Source organism: Panicum hallii, chromosome 2 (assembly GCF_002211085.1).
Source record: "Panicum hallii strain FIL2 chromosome 2, PHallii_v3.1, whole genome shotgun sequence".
NCBI classification, from domain to species: domain Eukaryota; kingdom Viridiplantae; phylum Streptophyta; class Magnoliopsida; order Poales; family Poaceae; genus Panicum; species Panicum hallii.
Genome location: NC_038043.1, coordinates 47153417 through 47170865, shown reverse-complemented (window position 1 = coordinate 47170865; position 17449 = coordinate 47153417). Strand labels below are relative to the sequence as shown.

General features: G+C 49.3%; 2 protein-coding genes and 1 non-coding gene across 4 annotated transcripts; 1 reads left to right on the top strand and 2 right to left on the bottom strand.

Annotated features, from left to right (window-relative positions):
• Nucleotides 1–4486: 4486 nt before the first annotated feature.
• Nucleotides 4487–13672, bottom strand: LOC112882806 (cilia- and flagella-associated protein 20). Of its 2 annotated transcripts, XM_025947958.1 has the most exons (7): nucleotides 13576–13672; nucleotides 12964–13005; nucleotides 7084–7163; nucleotides 6959–6990; nucleotides 5959–6200; nucleotides 4930–5166; nucleotides 4487–4836 (listed from the first exon to the last, which is right to left on the bottom strand). In XM_025947958.1, exons 3-7 carry the CDS (start codon nucleotides 7134–7136, stop codon nucleotides 4828–4830), a joined length of 573 nt encoding a protein of 190 aa, XP_025803743.1. In that variant the 5' UTR covers nucleotides 7137–7163; nucleotides 12964–13005; nucleotides 13576–13672; the 3' UTR covers nucleotides 4487–4827. The 2 variants fall into 2 exon arrangements, with proteins under 2 accessions (XP_025803743.1, XP_025803742.1); XM_025947957.1 differs by lacking the exons at nucleotides 12964–13005; nucleotides 13576–13672 and adding an exon at nucleotides 7654–10757.
• A 1070-nt stretch (nucleotides 13673–14742) lies between these two features.
• LOC112881782 (cysteine-rich and transmembrane domain-containing protein WIH2-like) lies at nucleotides 14743–17028 on the bottom strand. Its single transcript, XM_025946647.1, has 3 exons — nucleotides 16870–17028; nucleotides 16363–16630; nucleotides 14743–14975 (listed from the first exon to the last, which is right to left on the bottom strand). The coding sequence occupies exons 1-3, from the start codon at nucleotides 16907–16909 to the stop codon at nucleotides 14918–14920; spliced, it is 366 nt and encodes a 121-aa protein (XP_025802432.1). The 5' UTR covers nucleotides 16910–17028; the 3' UTR covers nucleotides 14743–14917.
• Nucleotides 17029–17157: 129 nt separating this feature from the next.
• Nucleotides 17158–17231, top strand: TRNAN-GUU. Its single transcript has one exon. It is a non-coding gene; the product is annotated as a tRNA-Asn (tRNA).
• The last annotated feature ends 218 nt before the right edge of the window (nucleotides 17232–17449 follow it).

The following is a 17449-nucleotide window of genomic DNA, read 5'->3' as shown; positions in this document are numbered from 1 at the left end:
GAAAAAAAATCATTTGTTCATACAAAAGGTTAATTTCTGCTGCTTCACTGTGAAGCCTGAACTACTGTGTGTCTGTGTCTCAGTAAGATCTCAATATTTACAAAATGGAAAATGGAAAATGGTCAGTGTTATGTGCTCCACCCATCCTTCAGTGTAAGATATATTTTGACTAGAGAAAATCCAAGTTTATAATTTTTTTACCAATAATTACTTAATTAGTCAAATTCTATGCATACTTTTAGAAAGTTGCATCAATAGATTTGTATCCAAAGTGGCTTTAAGATGAGAGTGATCTTATATCAATTGAAAATATATTGTAACAGAAACTGAAGGTCAAAATCTACTTGGGAGACTTTTCCTATCCTAAAATTTGACTTACAATGAATAGTGATAACGGATCATGTATCTAGTGCTCTCTTCACAATCCAACTTGACCTTTATATATATTTAGCTCAAAATGGAATAAAATTAGAGCCCGGGCATTTTAAGGCCCGGTCTTTAGATTATCTAGACTAAAATTTAGAGCCCTTTACCACCCCTATGTACTTGTGAACTGTTGATTTGTTGTTATTTGTTGATTCTTTTTAACCTAGTAGCTAGAATAGTGTACTGAATATTGTGGAGTAAATGTCTCTGCATCAATTGGGTACTGCTGGTCCCTGCATGGACAATAAGTAGAGCTCTGATTCCTCTTCAGGTTGGCGTTGTACCTTAAGAACAATTTGCATGAACCTGAATGCAAGAAGATGCACGCCGTCTGTTCCGATCCACCAGTTTTCTTTGCCGAAGCCTTTAACCGCATCGTTCTGCTGACAAAATAGAAACAAAACACACAACCATCATGCCGGCCCTTACATGCATCTACTGCAACGACAAGGGAACTATTCACTCCATTGGTTAGGTGATTTCTTCTTGGTGAAAACATCATGAACAAGTTAAAAGCCGGAAAAGTTCAGTGAAACAGGCAGGTGGATGGCCAAGCTTTCCAGCAGCAGATGAGATCAATCATTCTCGCCCCCTCCATCTGCCACTGCCCACTAGTACCACTTGATCGGCGCGAACAATTCGTGTCGATCGAGCGATGGCGCGCGCGGCGGTGCCACCAGATGGAACAACTGGAAGCGCGTGGACGACGTCGCATAATCCCCACGGCCGTCCAATCAGCTAGCTAGCCCCGGCCGGCCCTAAACGCACGCGGTCGCTAGCTAGCACGTCAGCTCGGCGTCCCGGCCGCGCGACACGGCGAGATCGAGTCGGTGGCGACGGCGACGGCGATCGATCGGCTCCGCCCGGACCCCGCCGGCCGCGCGCGGTGGACGAGGCTGACATGGTGAGGCTAACGTGAACGGCAGGATCGATCGAGCGCGAGCCATGCGGAAGTCGATTCGAAGCGACAGGCCGCTGTCGCGCGTCCGATCGGTGGCCCGGTGACGACCATGGCGGCCGACGGGACGTACGCGCACGGCGGCGCCCGACATGCGTGGGCTAGCTAGCTAGCGCCGGGGCCGGGGCCGGGCGGCAGCGAGCCGGCACGGGCGCATGGGCCGATGCGTGGGCGTGTCACGGAGCGGTCGCCGCCCCCAACGGGCAGGGCCAGGCTGAGGCTGGCTCGCAGAGGGACATGGTACTTACCTAATCACAGTTTTCTTCATCTTGTCCCGATTAAAAAGTGCGTGCCTGATTGATGGCGCAGTGGGCCAACGGCGAGCAACAGCGTGTGGAATGCATGGTATCTAGCGTGTTAGGGCTAGCCATACCCAGCTGCTATAGGGTGGTCTCTTCTGCCATTAACGGCCCTGCAGGGCTAGCTGCAGATACTCTTGGATAGTATTTGTATATATGGTATCTTTCACTTAGTATTCTGATTCAAGCTTTGATTTACATTAAGATTTAAATCTTACAAAATTTGAACATCTAGTTCTTTGCAAGAGCTCACAGGCTTGATGTGTATATGAATCGAAGGTGTATTGTATGCATCCATGCATGTGGAGAAATAATAAGGACACGATGCTCTACTCTGTTCTGCATGATGCGGCTGCCTCCCCGATTCTTCCTCAGTTTTCACGGCCTGCAGATTTGCGCAGGGGCTCTTCCAGTTCCGGCGTCGTCCCGGACCGGAAGAAGTACGGCTCGGTCAAAACAATCGAGCGGTAGGGGGGTACACAGTACAGAGCCATGATGCCACCACTGCTGCTGAATCCGCGCGCATTACGCTTCATGTGGCAGCTGCCGCAAGCACAGTAACCTGAATCAATTCAGACGGCATTAACGCAAAGGCTGGCTGGCTGGTGCCGCAAAGCAACAACCACCGCAGTCGTTGCAACTTGCAAGAGCCAATTCAATGCAACAGCAAAACCAAAGATTTTTTTTTGGAAAAGAAAACCGAGGGTAGAGAGTAGAGACAGGCAGCGTCGATGTCGGAAACGGGACGAAGCTCTTGGTTTCGTCTGTCTAATCGTTCGTTGGCCGCGTGGCTTCATCAGGCTGTCAGCTCAGAGAGAGTGGCCAGGGCGCCTCTCGAGTCTCGACCGATCGTCCGCCGGTCACCCGACTCCCATCCCGGCCTGCCGTCCGGTCAGCGAGATGCGCATGCCCTCGCCGGGTCAATCCCCCGCCTGCGATGATCGGCGTCCCGTCGAGACGTCGATCGGCCAGCGCCATGCCACCCGAACAGTCCCCGTCCCCGTCCCCGTCCCCGTCGCTGTCGCTGTCCCACTTGGGGCAGCCCCAACCGATCCGAGCACACAGCAGCTACGTTCGGAAAGGCATCTTCAGATCACAGGCGCCCCACCGGTCGCGTCGCGCTGCACGCACACTCGCTGACGCGACGCGCGGCCGGCTGCCGCCGGGGCGCGGGTCCCCGCGGCGCCCGGCGAGATGCATGCACGGGCGCAAACGGCCATGGGGGCAGCGAGGGATGGATGCGGAGGCTGCCGATCCGGCGCGGAGCAGGGCTGGGCCGGACGGGATCGCTCCGGGATCGACCGATCTCTGTCTGCGCGGGGCCGCCGGTGCCATGGGCGCTGCATCCCTACCAGCCGTGGGATCGACGGGACACGGGCGCATGGGCCCCGGCCGGGCGCCCAGCAGCATGCAGCTCCGTCCAACGGCGACCGGGCGGGTGGCAGGCGGGCGGCGGCGGTGTGTCTGCGTGGACGCGCTGTGCCGAGGAGTGGCCGCGGCCTGTGGCCAGGGGGGGTGCTTGTCCTTGGGGCCGGCTCGCCTGCTGGGGGCATGGCATGGCATGACGCTGGGGGCGGTGCGTGGGCGCCAGGCGATGCCACCAGCAGGGCGCCTGCCTGACCCTGACGCAGACGCAACGCGCGAGGTTTTTGGATGGAGCTGTATGTAACTGGCGCGTGCGGCGGCGGAGGTGTCTGTCCTGGGACGCTACGTGTCGCCACCGGGTTCGCCGCCGTGGCAGGTTTTTGACTGTCTCGTTTGGAACTCATTAGAACTTGGGTAGCCACCATCCAGGGCCGGTTTACTCGCTCAGAGATCGGCTGCCATCCACGGATCCACCTGCGGCGCCGGCGCCAATGCCATGGCACGATGATCCTCCCTCCTCCCGGTCATTTATGGCGTGGACCCGGTCGCGTTCCCGTACCATGAGGGCGGCGCGCATACCGGCCACAACGGCAAGCAACCGACCTGACCAGGCCAGCTGCACCGCCGCGCCGGCCGCGCACGCCAGCTTTTGGCGGCACGACCGACGCGCAGCGCCTTGGACGCCGGAGCTCGAAGCGTCCGCGTCCCGGCCCGCGCCTTGGCGCGCGCACCCACGGCCGTGCTGCACGGTGGGGTGGTGGGCGCGGCACCTGTGCGCGCGTGGCGTGCGGCGCATGCCGCTGCACCCTGCGCGGCGCCTTTTACTCCGCTCGCCCTCTTGCGGCGCCCCGCCCTGCCCTCCCGATCCCCTGCCGCCCCCGTCTCCCCGCGCCGTGCATCGGGCGGCAGGACGGGGCCGCGCGGCCGGTGGTCACCGCCCCGCCCGGCGCACTGGTCCCCCCAGCCTGCAGCCCTGGCCCGCAGGCCGCAGCGGCGGGTTGCCCAGCCATTCGCTCGCCGCCAACCACAACGACGCCGCAACGCTAGCATCAGAGCGGCATGGTTCAGGCGTTCGGCAGCAGCGTTTCGGCTGAACTGAGGTTTTTTCCCCCTCTTTTTCCATCAAGAATCTGCTACTGCTACCGGCCTGAGCCCTGCGCCGGCAAGCCTTCCAATCTCCACTGAAACGCGGAAGGCCACTGCTCGATCGGACTGGGTCAAAATAATTTCAGTTGCCCTGATACAGATTACAGGGAGGGCGCACAGATTTCTGAGGCAACACGCAGTGCTCTCGGGTACATTCAGGGAGCCAGACTGGGGAGGACTGCAGGCGTCGGCAGTTGGCACGGCTGACGCTCGCTGAAGAGAAGTGAAGCTTTTAATGCGATCACGCTTGACATGCACCCAACAAATCAGTGGTCACATGACACTATCATCATAGAGACAGTACCACAGCGGAAGAGGCACGTTAAATGGCCGGGCAGCAGCCAGTAACGGTAGGTTTTGCTCTGGACCAGAAGGACCAGTAGCAAAAGGGTTTTCCATTGACATTTCAAGTCACGTAGACAAAGGTCACTGGGTAAGAGCCCCAACCAGTCATCTTGCTCTGAACAAAAGGGCCTAGTCATCCGGCAGACAGCAATCAGCAGACTAACAAAAACATTCTGATACTTTTCTTGGTCTCAGCAAGGCAAATGCGCAGCTTTGGGCTAGCGATCGTCACACTGATATGTGGCACGGCTCCTGGTGAACAAAGTCTCTCCATGCTTGCTCGGATTCCTATGATTTCTGAAGTTCACACAAAAGGATGGAGCAGATAGTTAAGAAGCATAGAAATATTTATAACAAGGTAACAAGGTACAGACATCCAGGAGTTCTCACTTGGATTGGAAGGTAGAGCTTGAATTCAGGTGGCAGCTCCTCCTCCGAGTAGAGGCGATCGGAGAAATAAATTCTGCGAAGTCGACAGTTGGCATGAACTTGCACCCGTAGTGTCTCGACGTAATTTGTGCCATATGCTCTTTTTGTAAGATCAGCGAGGTTCAACTGAATGTTGTTCCAGCCATCATCAAGCTTCAATGGCATTGTGCAGATATATGGCTTTACCCTTGTAACAGACTGCAAAAAGGGTTTACAAGTGAGCATGATTGAGTGCACAGAGTGTACACACACTTTAGGCGCCTCAAATTAAAAAAAGGTGCAAAAATGGAATATGCCAATTAACTCAAATGCACCTCAGGATAGAATACATCAACCATTATGTCTACAATTATGTTCAGGAGCCTAAAGGAAGGGAAAAACTAGGTCAAATATAAGACTAAATATCTGCATGACTACGTGGTGACTACAGAATTTTCACAGCCATATTGTTGACAGAAGCCAAAAAACAGCATGTACACGTCATGTGAATGGGCCATCGGTCGGCGCCCAGGTAAGGGGCACTAAGGACTAGATTGACAGAAGTCCATGAGTAGAAGTTTGAAGGGTATAATGATATATCCTTCTCTCCAATTTCCCAACGCCCAAGGTTAAAGGTGAAGCAGAAGACATTTGTTGAGTGGATGACACTACTCAAGAAATTAAATTTGCAGGTACTCTTTGTTTAATCCAAGAACCAATATAGTTTTATTACTCTAAAGTATGAAATAGAAAATTGCAAATACGGAATATTGATCCTAGAATCTCATACAATGCCACCATATTTTTCACTAGGATCTATCTATGCTCTTGTCAAATACTGTTTACAGACAGCTGATGATGTTTCAACAGTAAAAGGATCAACAAAACTGAAGTTAGAAAGCAGAAGGTAATGCCAAGGGGTTACTGATGAAATAGAATCAAATCTAACAGATAAGGACATCACAGAATTTACTTCTGCAGAAAATGGAATGATTAACAGCTCTTACACACTTGAAAATTTGATGCCCGAAATCGCCGTCGGACATTCTTATCATCCAGAACTTGGATCTCAAACGTGAAGTATTTCTTAAGATTTTTCACAATAATCACCAGAAACGGTAGCTTGATTCCAAGAGTAGCAGAAGGATCAGCTGGGCATGTGATGTAAGTTGACTGTACATTTGCTCCAATGATTTCAAGAACATTAGACTGGATATCTTCATCCTGAGGTCGTTTAATGTGCCCATCCACAACTGCATATGGAGTATGAACAAAGCATTACCAACAAAAATGGTGCACTTGACAAAAAGATTTGTGGTCAGTCAGAATGAAGCATATATGTATTTAGGTTCCAGCACAAGTTTACACACCTGCAAGTTGCAACATATATACTGTTGGACAAGTCAAATTTTAAATATGTTAGTTTCTATTATTTAAACGCTGCACTCACCCTTTTTTGAGTAAACCCTCACTAGGGTACAGCCAACTATAACTAGGATACATCAGCTATCTAGCAGAACTCGGGGGAACTTACGGTTCACATTTTCATAATATTTATTTCACATAAATTTATATTGTTGCTGGGTGATAATCTCAGATGTCAGGAAGATACCTAAACCACATTTTTTCCCTCTTAATTTCAAGGTCACGGTGTTCACCCTAAAGAAATATGCGAACTGTAAAGAATCTGCTGGTAGAATGACTCATGATTCGGCAAATAACTTATATTATAACATATTATCTCAGTCTGGAATCCAATGATCAATCCCAATGCAATGATGTTCTAGCAAATGAAATTCATAATTTATACCACACTAAGCAAACAATGAGTTAAGAAAATCAACAATAAGAAGCAGTGCTTCAGCAGCTGAAAGATCGAGTCCTAACCAAATTAAACAATGCTCTGATTCCGTGTCAACTGTCAACAAAACAGGACAGAACAAAGAAAAGAACTGTTTGCAGCATAGAAGCATAAAAAAAATAAAGAACAGACATCAAGAAGATAACGGACCTTCCTTATCCCATATCTGCAGTGGTTTGGTCCTGAATAAATCACAACACAAAAGCATGAGATATCATGTTCAAGATCACATGAAGAGCAAAAAGGAACCAATATTGGGTAACCACACTACCTACCCAAGGCTATAAAGAATAGACAGGAACCCAGACTGAAATGTATTCTTGAACATGTTCCGAAGCTTGTAGGATCAGTTAAACTGCAAAATACACATACGGAAATAAGAAAACTTTCACTCTGCAATCTGCAGCAATGTTGTCTCAGTTAGTGGCTCAAGGTTAAACATTTAGAAACACTACACTGGTTTGAGAATGTAATGGCATAAGATTTTGTTCCTCTGATAATGTACCGTTTGCTAATTAGACCATTGTATTCTTGAGACAAGTACAGGTAAAATGGCATCAGCCGTGTTAGTAGCATGAATTGAGATATGAAAATAGACAAACGAAGGTGCTTGTGAGTTTTTCTTTTAACAACAAAGGTGACTACTAACCCCCAGCCTCAGGGGCGGACTCGAACATGGGTATGCACATGTACACAATATATTTTTTGCAAAAAAAATCGAAGCTAGTAGGTAAAATACTAAAGTCAGCTCCGAATACAAATTCCGTACATTAGGGTTTGGGGTTTTCGATTTCGCACAGCAGGAAGGGAAGGGAAGGGAAGACTAGGCGGGCATCCAGGCATACCTCGCGGATCCTTGTCGCCGGCGAAGCGCCCGACGAAGACCTGGCCCGGCCTAGGGCGGCGCCGCTCGCCCTGTGATCGCCGCTAGGAAGGAGAAGCCGACAGAAAGAGGGGGGCGAAGGCGGAAGGCGTGGAGCGGAGAAAGAGGTCTCCTGACCGTAACCAGGTCCTCTGCAGTTCAGTCAGGCTTTGCTGATGGCCGTCCGTTTGGCATCCGACGACAGCATCCAGAAACTGATAACTGATGCCATCGGCCCACAGATATTAGAAGAGGAGGGGGGGGTGGCAGGGAAGCCAGGCCGCCGGCGGTCGAGAAGACAGGGCGCGGAAAACCGACAGATTAGCGGCGGCGGCGACGAGCGGTGGCGGATCCGGCGTCGGCGGCCGCCAGAGACGGAGGAGGAGGGCAGCGGCGGGGGCGAGCTGCTCGTGGACCGCAGTGGGCCTTGTGCAATGCGCGCGCTCACAGTCGCACCTGCGACGCCGAACAGCCCCCCGCGGAACGAGATCCTCTAAAGTCGGCAAAAACGACTTCCCTCTCCAGTCATGCATCTGACCCGTTGCTTTCCTATCCAACCGTCAGATGTTCCATCTCCTGTCTCACAGACGGTGCCCCATTAGGCTTGCTGGGCCGGCCCAACATCAGGAACGACGCGTAAGTTTCCTGGCGCGAATAATCGCTGCTTTGGCGCCGGACTCACATTTTTGGCGCGAGCAGCGAACGTCGTGCGGCGGCGATCGCGGATCGACGAAGGCCGTGCGTCAGGCTCAGGTTTCTGCTTGTGCTCTCCATCCATCTGCAAAATGGTGCCAAAATATATTTGGATTGTGCTTGAACTGCTCCCGTGTCCATCTCTTTAGCTAGTACCTTGCATACTATGCTTGTTCTGTTCTGATTGTTTTTCGTCCTCCCTTATTGAATTGTGCTCGAACTGATCGATTGAATAAAGACCGGTATAGAAGCTTGAAGGAAACATCAACTCGCTTGCATTAAAATTAAATCTGCATACTGAAGATGGAAGAAAATAGGTGCGTAATGCCATGGTTGTTTCTTTTTATTTATTTGCATAGGGTATAGATTTGAGTCGTTCAATTCGCTGCCTAATATCATGCCATCTTTATTCTTTTTTCTTGTAGGAAAGGCTTGATTTCTAGTCTTTTACCTCAAGTTGGCATGGAGTTCAATACTATAGATGAGGCCTGAATGTTTTGGATTAGCTATGGGGTCAAAAAGGCTTTGAGGTAAGAAAAATGTACACAAACAAAAGAAAGTCAGATGGGAAAGTTAGGTCCTGCAGATATGTTTGTGCAAATGAGGGGCATAGAAAGAAAGATAAAAGGGATCATCTAACAAAGTATCCAAGAGCTGAAATTAGAACTGATTGTCAGGTTCGCATGGGTCTTATAATGGATCGGGAGAAGGAAACTTATAAAGTTGCTGATTTGATTTTGGAACACAATCACATGCTTCAGTTGCCACAAACCTCGCACTTGATGGTGTCTCAAAGAAAAATTTCAGAGTTACAAGGTTTTGAAATTGAAACAGCTGACGATGCAGGAATTGGGCCCAAAGCAGCACATGAGTTGGCGTGTGTGCAAGTTGGTGTGGTTCATCCAATCTCAGTTATACTCTTCGTGATCACAAGAATTATTTACGGGCCAAGCGCCAGCGAGAGATGGCATATGGTCAAGCAGGAAGCATGCTTATGTATTTTCAAGATAAAATTGCTGAGAACCCTTCATTTCAATATGCATTGCAAATGGATATAGAAGAATAAATAGCAAATATATTTTGGGTTGATGCTAAAATGCTCACTGACTATGCATATTTTGGTGATGTTGTCAGTTTTGACACTACTTTTGGAACAAACAAGGAAAGTAGACTTTTGGTGTATTTGTTAGGTTCAATCAGTTTAGAGAAACAGTGGTTTTTGGTGCCGTTCTCTTATATGATGAGACATTTGAGTCCTTCAAGTGGTTATTTGAGACTTTCCTCAAAGCACATAATGGCAAGCAACCAAAAATAATTTATACTGATCAAGATTTTGTAATGGGAAAAGCAGTTAAGGAAGTGTTTTTAGAAGCATGGCATGGCTTGTGTACTTTTCATATTATGCAAAATGCTGTCAAACATCTAGCTGAACCCGAAGATGAAGATGAAGGCAGCAAGAAAAAAGGCAGCAAGAAAGACCCCAAACATGTAGATGACGAAGGCAGTGAGGAAGAACCAAGTATTCTCTCCGACTTTAGTGCATGTATGTGCACAGAGTTCACTTTGATTTCTTTTATTTTCCAGTGATCAATCTACTGATGACACACAGAGTTCACTTTTCTTTTGTTTTCTTTTCCAGGGACCATTCACCAATGATCTTGATGCTGAATTTGAGAGCTTCAGAGAATAGATGCTGAATTCTAGTAATATTTCGAAGTAATACACTTTTTCTCTCAATCACAGATGGCCCATTATGTTGAATTATTGTTTTTCTAATTCTCAGGGAGCAATCACAGATGCTGTTTTGGATGATTTCTAGTATTATAGATTATATCCCATATGCACTCAAAAGAATGGCTCGACAGCCTCCTTGGCCATCATGTTCTGGTAGTTTTGGTTTTCTAGTTCTGTGTAATCAGCCATATAAATTTGCAGAGTTGCAGTAATATGCATTCTTTTGTGCAGCCATATGAGTTTGCAGTGATCAGCATCATCTTTTGTTGATTTCATTCAATATATCATTCCAGATCAATTTACAAAATAATATATCTTTACACTGTTTTATAGCACTTGAAACAATTTGAGAATTCATAGCAGTATACAAGCACATTGCAGTCTCCCCCTCCGAGTCTTTCAGTCCACCGACGACTTCCCTTCCATGGGGCGACAGCGGCTGCGGCCACGAAGCCAGATGTGATGATGCTCGTGATGGAGGCGGAGCTGGAGAAACGTGCTGCCACATCGGCGAGCCGGAGGAGGAGCGGCGCGTCATGGCCAGGAGGCTGCAGCGCCTCCTGCGGAGGATGGCCGACGATAGGCGCCGGACGCTGGAGGCCGCTGCCACCCTCAGGGAGGAGCACCGGCACCGCCTCCTGCCGGAGCCCGCCGACGCCAAGCTGGAGCGCGAGCTCGGCAACACCCGCCAGTCTTCGCCGAGGTGGAGCTGCTGCGCCGCTGCGGATGCGGTAGGAGATGGAGGACGAGCGCCAGATGCTGCAGATGGCCGAGGTCTCCGACGCTGAGGTGAGGAACGCCGCCGGATCAGGGAGGCGAGGGTAGCTCCGGCGAGGAACTCCGAGCGTCGCGGCGGCGGCCGGTTGCGAAGGGGAACGGCGACGCGAGGAGCCACGGAAAGGAGTCGCTGGCTGGGCTGATATTGGCCGAGAACAGGACTGTGAGATTGGAGTTGGCTGGACTGATGGTTGGATAGGAATCGAACGGCTCAGGTGCGTGACTGGAGAGGCAAGTCGTTTTTGCCGACTTTAGAGGATCTCGTTCCCCCGCATAGGGCCCTTCCCCGAAGACCTCACCACCCGCACGTGATTCCGGCGGTGAGCAGCCAGCGGCCATGAATCGGCGTGAGCGGCCGGCCCTGCATCTCCCGTTTCCTTTCCTGTGTTGGACCGGGCCGCATCAGTTATCTGTGGGCCGATGGCATCAGTTATCAGTTTCTGGATGCTGTCGTCGGATGCCAAACGGACGGCCATCAGCAAAGCCTGACTGAACTGCAGAGGACCTGGTTACGGTCAGGAGACCTCTTTCTCCGCTCCACGCCTTCCGCCTTCGCCCCCCTCTTTCTGTCGGCTTCTCCTTCCTAGCGGCGATCACAGGGCGAGCGGCGCCGCCCTAGGCCGGGCCAGGTCTTCGTCGGGCGCTTCGCCGGCGACAAGGATCCACGAGGTATGCCTGGATGCCCGCCCAGTCTTCCCTTCCCTTCCCTTCCTGCTGTGCGAAATCGAAAACCCCAAACCCTAATGTACGGAATTTGTATTCGGAGCTGACTTTAGTATTTTACCTACTAGCTTCGATTTTTTTTGCAAAAAATATATTGTGTACATGTGCATACCCATGTTCGGGTCCGCCCCTGAGGCTGGGGGTTAGTAGTCACCTTTGTTGTTAAAAGAAAAACTCACAAGCACCTTCGTTTGTCTATTTTCATATCTCAATTCATGCTACTAACACGGCTGATGCCATTTTACCTGTACTTGTCTCAAGAATACAATGGTCTAATTAGCAAACGGTACATTATCAGAGGAACAAAATCTTATGCCATTACATTCTCAAACCAGTGTAGTGTTTCTAAATGTTTAACCTTGAGCCACTAACTGAGACAACATTGCTGCAGATTGCAGAGTGAAAGTTTTCTTATTTCCGTACCTATATTTTGCAGTTTAACTGATCCTACAAGCTTCGGAACATGTTCAAGAATACATTTCAGTCTGGGTTCCTGTCTATTCTTTATAGCCTTGGGTAGGTAGTGTGGTTACCCAATATTGGTTCCTTTTTGCTCTTCATGTGATCTTGAACATGATATCTCATGCTTTTGTGTTGTGATTTATTCAGGACCAAACCACTGCAGATATGGGATAAGGAAGGTCCGTTATCTTCTTGATGTCTGTTCTTTATTTTTTTTATGCTTCTATGCTGCAAACAGTTCTTTTCTTTGTTCTGTCCTGTTTTGTTGACAGTTGACACGGAATCAGAGCATTGTTTAATTTGGTTAGGACTCGATCTTTCAGCTGCTGAAGCACTGCTTCTTATTGTTGATTTTCTTAACTCATTGTTTGCTTAGTGTGGTATAAATTATGAATTTCATTTGCTAGAACATCATTGCATTGGGATTGATCATTGGATTCCAGACTGAGATAATATGTTATAATATAAGTTATTTGCCGAATCATGAGTCATTCTACCAGCAGATTCTTTACAGTTCGCATATTTCTTTAGGGTGAACACCGTGACCTTGAAATTAAGAGGGAAAAAATGTGGTTTAGGGTTCTTCCTGACATCTGAGATTATCACCCAGCAACAATATAAATTTATGTGAAATAAATATTATGAAAATGTGAACCGTAAGTTCCCCCGAGTTCTGCTAGATAGCTGATGTATCCTAGTTATAGTTGGCTGTACCCTAGTTCTTTTTCTAGATTGAATAATCATGGCCATCATCGAAAGTAACGTATACGCTGCAGCTGTGTAAATGAAAAGTTGCTGCTTCTTATCCATCTAAATTATACAGAAACAAGATAAAATCAATAAATTTTTAAGGCATAACAAGTAATCACACAAAGCATATATTCAGTAAGACATAACGTTCTACCTTCCGAGGCGTGCACGCTGCCTTCCAAATTTCTCCTGCGAGCTGCCAAAATCAGAGACAAAGATCAAGACTGTGCACACAGAATGCAAGCTTTGAATCAGAAAAGAATACAGGCAAGCTATCAGGAAACAGGGGGCGCTGCAGGGGCTCCAGCGGGGGGGGCGCTCCAGCGGCGCGGGGCTCCAGCGGGGGGGGGGGGGGGGGGGGGGGGTTGGGGGGGGGCGGGCGGGGGGCTCCAGGCGCAGGCGCCCCGGGGGGGGGTGCTGCAGGGGCTCCAGCGGCGCGGGGGGGGGGGGGCCTCCGGCGGCCGGCGCGCGGGGGCGGGCGCGAGCGGGGGGCGGGGGGGGCAGCGGCGCGGGGCTCCAGCGGGGGGGGGGGGGGTGCCGCTCCGGCGGCGCCGGCGGCCGGCGCGCGGGGGGCTCCAGGCGCGGGCGCGCGCGGGGGGGGGGGGGGGGGGCGGGGCTCCAAAGGCGGCGCGCGGGGCTCCAGGCCGGCGCGGGCAGATCCGCCCGGGCGCGCGACGCGTGGGGGGGGGGGGGGGGGGTCCTCCGGCGGCGGCGGCGCCGCTCGGGCGGGGGGGGTGGGGGCGGGGGCTCCAGGGGCGGCGCTCACCTGCGTGCGGGGGGAGACGAGCAGGCGGTGACGGGCAGCGGGCGCGTGGGACGCGAGCGCTCCCGTCCGCTCGTTTTCACGGAGCGACCTCGTTCCGAATCTTCATGGAATATTCCTATGCGGGAGCGCTTCCGCTCCGCTCCGCTCCACCGTCCTCCAACCAAACACGTGCAGAAATAGAACGGCTCCGCTCCGCTCCCCCTCATCCCCCCAACCAAACACACGCTAAGGCCGCCGGCCACTGGAACCACTGGCAGCCCCCCTTCCCGAACTCCGGTCGCCGCAACTCGAGGAGGAAGATGAACAGAACGCAGGCCCACCTGCAGCGGCTCGGAGGGCTCTTCTACAACGTGTATGCTCCCACCCGCGCGCCTGACTTCAAATATTTCCGCCCTCTGCCGCCGCCCTCCTCCGCATCAGTCGCCCATTGCGTTTCCCCTGCACCGCAGTGCCGTTGCCCCAGGTGCCGAGGTCGAGGTCCGCTGCCTGCATCGACGGCGCCGGCTTCACAGCTACTGGTTCGACGGGCCAGGGGAGCGAGAGCGACCGCTGCTGGCAAGCCCGGAGCACTGGGGCAGGACCGCAGGAGGAAGGGTGACCACAGGCCACTGCATACTGCCTTGTGGAGTAGCTTCAGAAGGCCGCTGTTCAGACTAGGAGCAAACAACGCTGGCAGTGAATGTTGATTTGAGATTCTAAATTGGTGTCAATCTGGGGTTGTAAATTGAATGTCTTGCTCAATTTGAGACTGATTATTGTGTCAATTTGAGAATGTGAAGATTGTAGTTGATTCAAAAGACTCTATGTCAATCCAAAAGCCCTGTTCTTTATTTGTTAGTTGTGTTCCTGCACTATCATGTATAATGTAGAAATGCTGGGACAGTATGATTTTGCCCCCAAAACATCCTTTTGTTATATATTGCAAATCTCAATATCTTTTGCCATACTGAATTGCATTTTTATATTAGCACAATAAATCAGACTCAAACTGATAAGGACAGTATGATTTTGCTTTTAAGTTTTTTTCTTTATCGTGCAACTTCACCTTTTTTATCAGTTTTTCAGCTAAGGATAATGTGATAATATTAGTTGTGCAGAGCTAATACATTTTCTGGTTCGCGTTCAGCAGGACAGCGACAGGGCCAGAGTCTATAAAAATCATTGTAATTTGTATGAATACCTTTTTATTACCATAACACAAATAGAGAATCAACTTATTTACGAAGAGTAACACAGCCAAGATTCACTTTTTACTGTCCAACAATCATAGCAAGTTAAATACAGAGATAAATTTTGCTGTCGCAGGATGCCAGACACAAGGAGGGCTTCAGAGGCACATATGTCAGAAACAGCAGCCGCAGCATTCGTCCAGTATGCAGCAGCAGCAAAGAGCGGCCAACCTGCAAAAGGAAACACGGGCAGGTAAATTAAGCTTAGAACCCTGCATTTTCTTTTTGAAGAAAAGTGAAATAGACGATGGCACTGCAGCCTTCTCTGATATTTCACTCGGTAAAGCTAATAATTTTCTTGAGCAACCTTTAGATCAAGGCATACGTCTGTATGGGTACAAACTTTGCTTTCAGCAAACATTGCACATCCAAAACCTCATAAACGTTGTCATTTTACCAGGCTTGCCTCAATGTATAAGTTCCAGTGCTTATGTAAGATTTCGTGTAATTCTACATAATTTGCATGGAAAGTACACTTCAACTGATTTGTCAAACTCAAGCCCAAAAAAGATATTTCTTTATTTCTTACAATAATATTTTACAATTGCTTCCATAATACAGAGGTCAATCTGTATACTATTTTCTTTGAATCTTTGTTGAACTCAACATGTATATACTGAAACTAGGTCAATGCCCTCATCAAATAATCAATATTTCTTAGTCAACATAAGTGACTGATGCAAATACAGTCTAGAGAACAACTACTCCAAAAAGTAATTGAGATTGCTCCAAGGTCAACTCTTGTCTACCACAAGATAAATAAACTAATCTAGCATATCAGTTATATAAACTACTTTAGAGCGAATCAGATAGTTATCCACGAAGTCTAGAAGGTCAACATATAGCCATAGTTCAATTTTTTATGTGCATGACTGCATGGTACCATTTCAGAGCGTTAAAAAGGCCATGTATTAATCACGAAAACATGTTTGCTCTTATCCATACAGTAAATAAAACCTGTCAAAATCAGTTCACTAAAAGCACATTTGTTACCCCTGTATACATGTTTTAAATTCAACAGTTGCGGATCATTTCAGGATTCAACTCTAGTGTTCCAAAGATGTGCAAACAGCCATACAGTAAGGGAACTAACAATTACAGTGAATGGAGTTATCAAGCAAGGGGGCATGAATAAGTAAAATGCTACTAAGCTTTCGTATAACTTTACTTTTGAGGCTAACCCACTTTTTAATAATGAAATAGCAAATCAGTATACATTTTTCTTAAGCCTAGATATGAACAAAACTTATACCATTTTCTTTAAGAGGTCTTCAAGGAGCAAATTTGCCTCCTTTTTTGTTCCAACTGTACATGGATAGCTATTCAGAATTATGTTGGATGATCCACCTCCATTTCAGATATTGGCAATTCAGTTTCTTTTGACACAACTTACCAAAGATGCAAAATTTACTGTGTTCCTATTTATAATCCAGTCAGTTTTTCCTAGAAACATAAATTGTATCAGCTGAGGACTAGTTTATTAGTATGTAAATTGCTTAAACAGCTAGATTTCCTTTTTTATCCTCGGGTGATCAGATCAGAGAAAGGTCTGTATTACCATCCTTTCAGGAAGCCGAGGCAGCAGTCATCCTCCTCGTGGTGATGGTGGTGACCATGGTGATGGTGGTGGTCATCGTAGTGATGGTGGTGGCCGTGGTGATGATGTCCACCATGCGGTGGCGGATATCCGTAGGGCTGCTGCCCGTCGTTGAAGTAGCCCTGGTACCCCGGAGGTGGATGCTGCGGCGGCGGGTAGTAAGGCCCCTGCGGTGAAGCCTGGGGAGGCGGATACTGACTGCCCGGCGGCGGGTACGGCTGCGAGTACCCTGCGGAAACAAAACAGAACCCGGATCAAATAGGTCATGAGCTTTCCAATCTCCAATCGTCCGAGAGAAGATCCGGCCTGCATTGCACGAGAGTTCACTCCCGACACCCGGAAGGGCGACGGGTCGATCTGCAGCTGACGGATTGGAGTTGGAGAGGAGGGGATCCCTGACGGGGAATTCAGATCAAGAAACGTTTTAGCTACTGAAATATTGGGAGAACAGAGAGGAAGAGGACTTGCCTGGCGGCGGGTAGGACTCCGGGACCTTCTGGTAGCTCATGGCGTCGTCGTCGACTCGCCGTGCCTTTCGCCTTACTCCGATGTTCGATCGCTTCTCGTCCTGGTCTTCTTCAACGAACCGGCGGCGGGCGTTAGCGTTAGCTTCTCGTGCCTGTGGGCTGTGGCTCGGCGGAGGCAAGCGGGCCCTCTAGGCCGTGCTGGCGGACTCACAGATCGTACGGCACGGGCCCACGTTCCCCATTAACAGCCCATCTAAAATAGTACTATGATTGGGTCATTGTCTGTCCAGCTGGAGTAGCTCAGTTGGTTAGAGCGTGTGGCTGTTAACCACAAGGTCGAAGGTTCAAGCCCTTCCTCTAGCGTTTCATTTATTTTTTTCCTATTTTAGTTTTGCTCAAGATTGTGTATTTCCTATTTTAGTTTTGCTCAAGATTGTGTATATATATTGTTTCACTTCCCCATTAACTTCTTATTGTTTTATTTTTCCCATTTTATTTTTGCTCAAGATTGTGTGTGTGTAACACTGCCTTTGCCGGTTCCAAGCCCTTCCTCTAGCGTTTCATTTATTTTTTTCCTATTT